Source organism: Dipteris shenzhenensis, chromosome 17 (genome assembly GCF_047967505.1).
Source record: "Dipteris shenzhenensis isolate YYH24624 ecotype China chromosome 17, Dip_SZ_1.0, whole genome shotgun sequence".
Taxonomy (NCBI): domain Eukaryota; kingdom Viridiplantae; phylum Streptophyta; class Polypodiopsida; order Gleicheniales; family Dipteridaceae; genus Dipteris; species Dipteris shenzhenensis.
Genome location: NC_141612.1, coordinates 6,708,447 through 6,718,739, shown reverse-complemented (window position 1 = coordinate 6,718,739; position 10,293 = coordinate 6,708,447). Strand labels below are relative to the sequence as shown.

Below are 10,293 nucleotides of genomic sequence, written 5' to 3'. Positions count from 1 at the left end.
TATACGGCCACGGCGACTTGCTGGTGTTGAAGATGCTAAGCTATATGCTTCTGAAAATGTTATACACACACACACACAGAGACAAAGATTTGTTTCTGAAACTGTTCTTTGAGTCTCACACACACATTGGGACTTGTGACAGTCCAGTCTGTTTGCATTTGAAAATGTTAAATACACAGAGCAGCCCCTCATGAGTGATGAGCTTGTGCATTTGGACTACATCCTGATACATTGTCCACACTTCCTTCTTTCCCTGCATCTTCAATCTTCCCTCTCCCTCTCACCATCCACCACCCAAACCATCCACAAAGTGTCACCATTCACCACTCTGCATACCCACGACTTTTTGCTCTCAACAGTAGCTTCTTTTCTAGCATTTACTTCAGGCCTTCACCCCCCCCTTCGACCCCATTTCACATTTTCCTTGCAAGACTCAGCGCTGCTACAGTAACACTCTAACCACTTCCTTCCTCTTCCTCTCTTTGTTTCTTCAGCTCCACCCTGCCCTGCCTCCACGTTTCTGGATTTACAGCAGCTGCGGCTGCAGGTTGGAGCAGCTCCGATCGTAGCTGCATGATCATCGACTCCAACAGTACACAGATTTGTCTGGCGATCTAACAATTGAAAGCTCACACTTTGCTTCAATCTCTCTCTCGACCTGCACAGCTGCGGCTGGTCGGAGCAGCCTGAAGCTCTAATTGCCCCTCCAATTTCTTTGGTAATCTAGCATTAGAAGCTCACACTTTGCTTCCCATGAAGCTTTGTTGAAGCATCGGAATTCCTAGACTCTTCCATGGCCAGCTTCTTAGCCGCTGGGGAGGAGACTGTGTGGGGTGACACACGCACAGCCAGCCAGAGGATCTTCTCCACGGATGCTAATGTCTTCTCGCGCTCATCTACCAGTCGCCAAGAGATGGACGACGAAGAAGCTCTCAAATGGGCTGCCTTGGAAAGGCTCCCCACGTTCGATCGGCTGAGGAAAGGCATTCTCAAAACCGTGGGAGACAATGGCAACGTGATCCATGAGGAGGTTGACGTGACAAACCTTGGGGTTGCCGAGAGACAACAATTGATCGAAAAGATACTGCGCGTCACAGAGGAAGACAACGAACGCTTTCTTCTCAAGCTAAGAGATAGGATTGACAAGTACGTGAACTTCTCCTCCCACTTCGATTTGGGATGAAGCATCAGTTTTCCTTTTAATCGAGTCTTCCTGCTCAACGTCAAGAAAATTCTCCCGCTACGTCGTTTCAATGTTGCTCTGTTCAATTTTCCATCCTAAATCAGGATAACGGGTTCTCAGGGCTTGTACGTTATGAAACCTACGCTCTTAGATTTATCGCGTTGCTTTTGACTTAACAAAACAAATTGAAGGACCCGCATCACAGTTCAGCGGCATTTCTGTAAAGCTACTGCCTTTGAGGATGAAAATCTAACCGGTTCCTTCGTAATTTAGGGTCGGAATCGATTTGCCCAAAATCGAAGTTCGATTTGAGCACCTTAATGTCGAGGCAGACGTCTATGTGGGAGGCAGAGCACTTCCAACGCTCTATAATTTCACGGCAAATCTGGTGGAGGTAAGACCTCCGATAAATCGGCACAGCGCATGCACCAGGAGTGCAGCTTATGCTTTTGTAAAATATTAGTAGGCGAATGCATGGAGTTTTCATTTAGTGGAGATTAGGTAGGCTCGTCCAAGCGACAAACAACTTTGATATACTGTCTCTCCATCGGCTCCAAGTAAATTACTTTATGTAACCACTTTGTGCTATTCTCTTTAAAATAGACGGTTTTCAGCTTCCTTTTACCATCGAAGAAAACAAAACTCAACATACTTCATGATCTCAGCGGCATCATCAAACCTTCAAGGTGAGTTCTTGCATCTGTATGGTGCTACCATCCTCCGCAATTACTGGTTTAGATGACACTTAAGCAATTATCTTAACAAGACGCATGAAAGATATACTCACTGTTTTTCATCGCAGGATGATATGAAAGATGTACTCACCGTTTTTCATCGCATGATGATACGAAAAGATGTACTCACCCTTTTTCATTGCAGGATGACCTTGCTTCTTGGGCCTCCTAGTTCCGGAAAGACAACTTTGCTGTTGGCTCTTGCGGGAAAGCTAGATCCTGATCTGCGTGTTAGTCTAAGACCTCCCCAAACAAACTTGTGTTTTGCATAAAGCAGCAGATTTCAGACGCTGTGTCCATGTATGCGCATACTTTTCGAGGAAAAACTGACGAGGATAGTTCATCTGATGGACATGCCAGGTAGCAGGGAAAGTGACATATAATGGATACGAATTGAATGAATTTGTCCCTCAGCGGACATGTGCCTACATTAGTCAGCTTGACACACAAATTGGTGAAATGACCGTTCGTGAAACTCTCGACTTTTGCGGTCGTTGTCAGGGCGTTGGGACAAGATATGGTCAGCACTTGTCGTTTAGATGCTGAACACTTCAAGTTGTTGAAGTTGCTAAGTTTGGTGAATCCTGCTCTGTTCATTGCCTATATTATGAAAGAAAAATGACAAAATTTAGATGAGTACTCTTTGCACTACATAAAACTTGACACAAGTGATGTAAAAAATTGTAAACCAAGTGTTCCCTTTTCAGAGTTAAAATATTGGCCTCTAAAGAATGAACCGTACATTTGATTTGATAACACTTTCTTTATGTGAGTAACTACTACTTTTTGTCCTTCCAAACTCTAAATAAACATTGGTACGATGTGGAATAAGTTTAAACTACGAGAACAAATGCTTCCTAAGGGAATACAAGTTGGAAGTGCCCATGTCTCGCCCGAATGTCTGATTATTCCATTTGACAGACATGCTTATGGAGCTGTCAAGGAGAGAAAAGGCAGCTGCAATAAAGCCAGACCCTGAGACTGATGTATTCATGAAGGTAACAAGTTTGTTCCTCTATATGTTTGCAGAAACTTCCTTGGCCTTTTGTCCAAAAGTTTTCAGTTAAATATCCGTATCTTTTGTTTCAGGCAATCGCGATGGAAGGGCAAGAAACCAATCTTGTCACAGACTATGTGCTGAAAGTAAAGCTTCTGCAGTGCTTCCTCGGCTTCGGTTCCCTTACCTAAAAGCAGTGGATAAAAATTTAGGCTGCACGCTCTAGCACCAACAAGATTATGATTTATGGTGTGTCTTCTGAACAGATTCTGGGCCTTGATATCTGTGCCGATACCTTGGTTGGTGATCAAATGCGAAGAGGGGTTTCTGGAGGACAGAGGAAGCGTGTGACAACAGGTGAATGCTACTAAACACCAAAAGATCAACCTTCATTATAAATTTATGTTCATTCTAAGGTCTGTTTGGTTGGCCTATAGGTTGCAAGAATCCTCTCACTATTCCTTCTTTTAAACACATTTTCTTCAGGTGAAATGCTAGTTGGACCTTCGAAGGCTCTCTTCATGGATGAAATTTCTACTGGCCTTGACAGCTCTACCACTTTCCAAATTGTGAAGTGCTTGCGCCAGTCTGTCCATGTTATGGATGGAACTATGGTTGTTTCACTTCTGCAGCCAGCACCAGAGACATACGAGCTGTTTGATGACGTTATACTCCTCTCGGAAGGCCAAATTGTATATCAAGGTCCCCGGGAATTGATTCTTGATTTTTTTGGCGTAATGGGATTCAAATGCCCGGAGAGGAAAAGTGTGGCAGATTTTCTGCAAGAGGTACATTTGTGTGTTTGCCGTGTATTTATGGACATTGCTTTGCAAGCTTGCAAGCAATTAAAGAACGTGTACAGAATTTCATTTTGAAGTCTCTGAGAGTTGCCTCTTCCTACACAATACAGGTGACATCAAGAAAGGATCAAGAACAATACTGGGCAAACAGGAGTGAGCCCTACAGATATATCCCCGTGAAAGAATTTGCAGAATCCTTCAGCTCTTTTCATGTTGGTCAGCGCATCCAGGAGGAGCTTGCTGTTCCATTTGACAAATCAAGGAGTCATCCAGCAGCTCTTTCAACTCAGAAGTATGGCCTAGGAAAGAAAGAAATATTCAAGGCGTGTATTTGGAGGGAATGGCTACTCATGAAGCGCAATTCCTTTCTGTATATCTTCAAAACCGTTCAGGTCGTCTATTTAAGCAGAGCCGTCATTTTGTTTTTCTTGTGTGCCACACGTTCTTTTCTGCTTTCCTGCAAAGATCTAACATCTTGTGTATGGTGGTCCCTTTGGTTCACAGATATCTCTTACATCGATTGTGGCCATGACAGTTTTTTTTCGGACCAAGCTACATACTGATTCTATCAAAGATGGGAATTTATACATGAGTGCCTTGTTCTATGGGCTGCTCAATATCATGTTCAACGGATTTGGTGAGATGGCTATGGTTGTGACACGTCTTCCTGTATTCTACAAACAAAGAGATCAACTGTTCTATCCGGCTTGGGCTTTCTCAATACCTGCTTTTATCATGAAAATACCCTTATCTATCTTAGAAACATTGATTTGGGTATGCGTCACATACTATGTGATTGGATTTTCGCCAGAACCTGGCAGGTTTGTAAAACAAGAAACATTGTGTCTTTGACAATCATTTCAGTTCATGACATTGCTGTTATGATCTCTTTTCTTCTCTCTTAGCGAGTTCCTGTGAAATGTGTTGACAATAGGAGACTGCCATGTACAGATTTTTCCGCCAGATGTTGATCATGTTCTGCATCTCGCAAATGGCCCTAGGATTGTTCCGTTTCATCGGTGCAGTTGGACGAAGTATGATTATAGCAAGCACCTTTGGTTCTTTTGCTCTCATGGTTGTCTTTGTTTTGGGAGGATTTGTCATCTCAAAAGGTATAAGTTCTCTCTCAAGACACTCCCCTCTTCCACGTCAATGCTTTGATGCACTACCATATATTTCGCATGTCCAACTTGTTCTAAAACATTGCTGACTATTGGCAGATAGAATCCCTAAATGGTGGATCTGGGCATACTGGATCTCTCCCATGATGTATGGGCAAAATGGCTTGGCTGTCAATGAGTTTCTGGGAAATCGCTGGAAGAAGGTGTGCATGCGTTAACTTGAACCTCCCTTGTACAAAATCTTGGTTAATCTATAGGCTGCTTTTGTGTCTCTCCAATGGGCTTTAGAGTCTAGACGAGCATTCGTTATCTAAGTCGGAAGGGCTTCGACCTTGCAGACTTACAACGGGAGCCTTGATGCACATACCCTTGGAACGGCAGTATTGAAGTCTCGAGGAATGTTCACAGCTGGGCATTGGTACTGGATCAGCATAGGAGCACTGATTGGATTCACCATATTATTTAACATATTATTCACATTCGCATTGGTGTATCTGAACCGTAAGCATTTCAATCTTTTACAAATAAGGTTCTCCTCTGCCAAAATACTTCTGCATGAACCGTGATAATAAGTTTGTAGATTGCATGATTCTCTGTCAGGCAGAGTTTTCATATAACCTAGCTTGCTGCAGCAACCCTGAATTAAGGCCTCATGCCCATACCAATATTATGAGTCGTAACCTTTTCGTTGCAGCGCTTGGTAAGCCTCAGGCAATCTTGTCAGAGGAGACTCTTGAAGAAAAGGATCTTAACAGAACCGGAGAATCAGTGAACTCAAAGCGTAGAACATCGAACACACAGTCCTCCAAAAGATCCACAACCCCTGATCGAGGTTGTTTCTCCTACACCATCCTTCTCAATATCATAATGCTCGCTTGTTCAAATTATTGAATCAACAGCATGTGCATGTTGCAGGCATCGACTTACCAGAGGTAAGGCGATCAAGCATCTCCTCAGCAGCAGACTCTGATAGGCTTGATGCTGTTGCTGAGCATGCCGCTGGAGGTCACAAGAGAGGAATGGTTCTACCTTTTGAGCCGTTGGGGATTGCTTTCAACCAAATGAACTACTATGTTGACATGCCTGTGGTAAGATTCTCTCAGTTTCCTCAGGCAACCCCACCCTTATCCTTGAGGTTCCTGCTAGGGCTGTTGTTGGCTTTCAAAGCTATGTAACTAAACATTCAATTCTTTGCAGGAGATGAAGCAACAAGGAATTCCTGAAGACAGACTTCAGCTGCTACGGGGGGTGAGCGGAGCTTTCAGGCCAGGTGTTCTTACAGCTTTGGTGGGTGTGAGTGGTGCTGGGAAGACCACTCTAATGGATGTGTTGGCTGGAAGGAAAACAGGCGGGTACATAGAGGGCGATATTAGCATATCCGGATACCCAAAGAAGCAAGAAACATTCGCTCGGATTTCAGGATACTGTGAACAAAATGATATTCACTCTCCCTACTTGACTATAAGAGAGTCTCTGATATACTCTGCGTGGCTTCGTCTGCCGGAAAACGTTGATAAAAGGACGAGAATGGTAAGCTACCGAGCAAAGCTGAAAATGGTGCTTAATTGGAGGAGATGCCTTCAATTTTTGGCCATGCTAAGAATCTATGGAAAGTTGAGGATTTTTTCCGCTAATCTAGGCTGATGGTTTGATTTCCTTTGTTTCTAGTGAAGCTGACCATGTTAGAAAGTCCGTTAGTGTTTAATTTTTTGTTAGTTGTTTTTAATTGTCAAGTTAGTGCTAAGTATTACGTTGCATTTAGCACTACCTTGCTTTCATTAAAGCAGGGCCATCGGCCATTTTGGAAAATAGTTGTTAATGCACATTAAAGGTTGCCTTTCATAGTACTATCTCAACCATTCTTCCTTTCTTTAGTACAATCTCCGCACGTTCCATACTACATACTATATACATTTATCAATGTATGGGAGGACATACTACCTCAACTACTCTTCCTTGCATTTAAGGAGGGCCATATTGGTCTGGCCACCTTGTTGTCATTGGCTTGCTTGGAGAAGCTTATACGTCCATTGGATTCTCTGTAGATGTTTGTGGAGGAAGTGATGGAGCTTGTCGAACTCACTGCCATCAAAGAAGCTTTGGTTGGGCTTCCAGGTGTGAACGGGCTTTCAACTGAGCAGCGCAAGAGGTTGACGATTGCTGTGGAGCTGGTTGCGAATCCCTCCATAATTTTCATGGATGAACCCACCTCTGGATTGGATGCACGAGCTGCAGCGATAGTGATGCGTACTGTGCGTAACACTGTGGACACTGGGCGGACAGTGGTTTGCACCATCCATCAGCCTAGCATCGACATCTTTGAAGCCTTTGATGAGGTATGTATGCGATTCCAGAACTCTCTTGTCGAATTCCACTCGCGACAGTCCTGAATTTGAGGCCGTCTGGATTTCAATGTGTTCCAACTATTGAATTGAGCAATCGTGATTTCGCATTTTGCGTCTCATCCATCTTTTTCAGTTGCTCCTCATGAAACGAGGTGGTCAAGTAATTTATGCTGGTCCCCTTGGCCGTCGCTCGCGCCACCTTGTCGAGTACTTCGAGGTAAAATCTTCTCTCTGATTAAAACATATGAAGTGTTGGCTTCAGATCCCCTCCGGGCTCCGGCCTCTACATTTGGGAGTGTGATTTCTACAATGTAGGCCTAAGATGTTGTTTGTGACTACGGCTGCATTTTTCAGGGCATTCCTGGGGTGCCCAAGATCCAAGAAGGCTACAACCCAGCGACATGGATGCTTGATGTCACCTCACCATCAGCTGAGCTTCGCCTGGGCGTCGATTTTGCAGAACTCTACAAGAGTTCTGATCTTTACCAGTAAGGAAGAAATAATTTCCCTGCTTCTAATTGCAAGCTTCGACCTCAATTCCTGCTTCTAATCCCAAGCATGGAGCTGATTTCCTGCCTCCGATGACAATCTTATGACCTGCCTTTATATTGCCTTCAGACGCAATCAAGCATTGATCAAGGAGCTAAGCGTGCCAGCGCCAGGTTCCAAGGACCTTTACTTCCCCACCCAGTATTCTCAGAGCTTTATCCAGCAGTGCATAGCGTGCCTCTGGAAGCAGTATTGGTCTTACTGGCGCAATCCTTACTACAACGCCGTGCGATTGATGTTCACGACTGTCATTGCTCTGATGTTTGGAACCATCTTTTGGAGACTGGGCTCCAAAACGTGAGCTTTCCTCCTTGTCTCGTTTTGTTTGTTGCGCAATACATATCTCCCGTCTCGAACGGTTCAAAATTTGCCTGTTTGTGCAGTGGACAAGTTCAGGATCTGGGCAACATCGAGGGGGCAATGTATGCGGCAACGCTATTTCTTGGCTTTAGCAATTCAAGCTCAGTTGAACCGGTTGTGGGAGTCGAGCGGACTGTTTTCTATCGTGAGAAAGCGGCTGGGATGTATTCCCCAATACCGTATGCATTTGCGCAGGTAAGGTGCAAGTAACGCTATCAAAGAGCTAAGCTACAGAATTGCCATGGTCAACATGATCTGATCTACATTGCTTCTTGTTGCAGGCCGCCATCGAAGTACCTTACGTCTTCGTGCAGACCATAATCTATGCAGTGATTGTTTACGCTATGCTCAACTTCGACTGGACCGCTACGAAATTCCTCTACTTCTTCTTCTTCATGTTCTTCACATTCCTCTACTTCACCTATAACGGCATGATGAACGTGGCCTTGACGCCTAATGTTCACTTCGCGGGGATCATCTCGTCATTCATGTTCAGCTTTTGGAATTTGTTCACAGGCTTCTTGATCCCTCGAGTTGTAAGTTCACACCATGACTCGAATAAATCACACATTAAATTTGTTGCTTGTCGTCCAATGCATTTGTATGCTCACTGTAGTCCTTTCCCCTTGATGCGATCCTTTTTTACGGGTGATTGCAGAGCATTCCAATATGGTGGAGATGGTACTACTGGGCTGATCCCATTTCATGGTCACTCTATGGCCTGATCGGCTCTCAGCTCGGCGACATCACCACCATGGTGAACAACCCCGATGCCACGACAGCTCCTCAGAGTGTGAAGCAATACATCGAGGACAGTCTGGGCTTCAAGCACAATTTCCTTGGAGTAGTGGCAGGAATGATTCTCGTCTGGACACTTGGGTTTGTGTTGGTGTTTACGATAGGTATCAAGATGTTGAATTTCCAGAAGCGGTGATCGATGCGAAGCGGAAATTCGCAACAGAATCAAGAGGAAGGGTGTGGGATGTTGGGCAAAAATCTGCAACCTCCTCGCACCGATGCTATACTATATCTTGATCGGCCATGACTGGCAAAGAGAGCTTCAGATCATGCAAACGTATCAATAGCTGTCGAGCGTTTCCTGAAATTGTGCTTCTTCATTGGAAGGAATTTTCGTTAAGCAGCGGTTGATCATCAACGAGAAAGTCTCGAGAGAGAGACTCTGCACTTCAATTGCCGACCGCCATAGCTGCTTCTCCTTATTGTAATTGTAGATTCTTCTTCTCACGCACTATAGACTTCTCGTTAGGAAAGTCTCTCACACTTTAATTCTACATTTAGCTCTTGCATTCTTGCCATATGGTAATAATTTGGATGGATTTATTGAATTGCCTTATTGAGGATAGTGTAAATTATCGTGATTTTGGATGGATTTGGATTGGATTTATTGAATAATTGCCTTATTGTTGACGATAAAGTAAATTATTGTGGCCATATGTCAGAGACATAAAAATTATATAGTATGCCTTTGTAACAAAACCATAAAATCATATCACATTAGCAGCCTGTACATAGATGTCAATGCAGAGACCACCATCCCAAGCTTAGTTGTCCCCGTCTTAGGAATCAATAAGCTTTGATGGAGAGATGGGTGAAAATCCCAACCTTAGAGCATCTATAGCTCCAAGCTCTAGTTCAGTACGTCCTTAATCACCTACTCCTTCCACAGCATCTCAAATAAGGGACCCATTTGTAAACATGCTCGGAAGGTTTGGGCTGAGTGACCCACCCACAAAAGTGGTCAACCTATTTGCTAGGCAGACTAGGGCAATGATAGAGCCTCAAATGCCAACCCAACCACCGATATCAGAAGCAATACTCAAGGAACCAAGTCCCACGATACCTACTAGAAATCAACCCCCATCATACCAATTCTTTGATGATAGACAGTCCTATGGGGATGGATTTAGACCCAGATTATCACAAAGGTCCCAAATTCTAGAACAAAGGGGGAAGAGGAGTAACCTCAAAGGTGCACAATGAAGACTCTCCACCTCAGAAGACCCTACGATTCCTCCTTTTTAACAAAATATGGGAGATATTCCATACCCAACAACTGCCCCTTATAGGCCTATGCCTGCAAGGAACATACCACTCCCTACAGGACCTCCATTCCAACGTGTTAGGCCTAACCCGACCCAAGTCACAATGCAAATGCCTAGTGGGCTTGGATCCTCTCATCCCAA

General features: G+C 44.2%; 1 protein-coding gene and 1 long non-coding RNA gene across 2 annotated transcripts; one reads left to right on the top strand and one right to left on the bottom strand.

The window, feature by feature from the left end:
• The first annotated feature begins 222 nt into the window (after positions 1-222).
• LOC147891597 (pleiotropic drug resistance protein 1-like) lies at positions 223-9,461 on the top strand. Its single transcript, XM_087388966.1, has 24 exons — positions 223-1,146; positions 1,457-1,577; positions 1,787-1,869; positions 2,063-2,147; positions 2,278-2,437; positions 2,839-2,915; positions 3,007-3,060; positions 3,181-3,271; positions 3,401-3,702; positions 3,825-4,106; positions 4,219-4,535; positions 4,666-4,826; positions 4,935-5,038; positions 5,174-5,336; positions 5,530-5,667; positions 5,751-5,923; positions 6,033-6,365; positions 6,881-7,171; positions 7,314-7,397; positions 7,535-7,668; positions 7,799-8,026; positions 8,113-8,284; positions 8,371-8,625; positions 8,748-9,461. Exons 1-24 carry the CDS (start codon positions 794-796, stop codon positions 9,021-9,023), a joined length of 4,437 nt encoding a protein of 1,478 aa, XP_087245092.1. The 5' UTR covers positions 223-793; the 3' UTR covers positions 9,024-9,461.
• LOC147891598 (uncharacterized) lies at positions 6,678-6,930 on the bottom strand. Its single transcript, XR_015542524.1, has 2 exons — positions 6,861-6,930; positions 6,678-6,786 (listed from the first exon to the last, which is right to left on the bottom strand). It is a non-coding gene; the product is annotated as an uncharacterized LOC147891598 (long non-coding RNA).
• Positions 9,462-10,293: the final 832 nt, after the last annotated feature.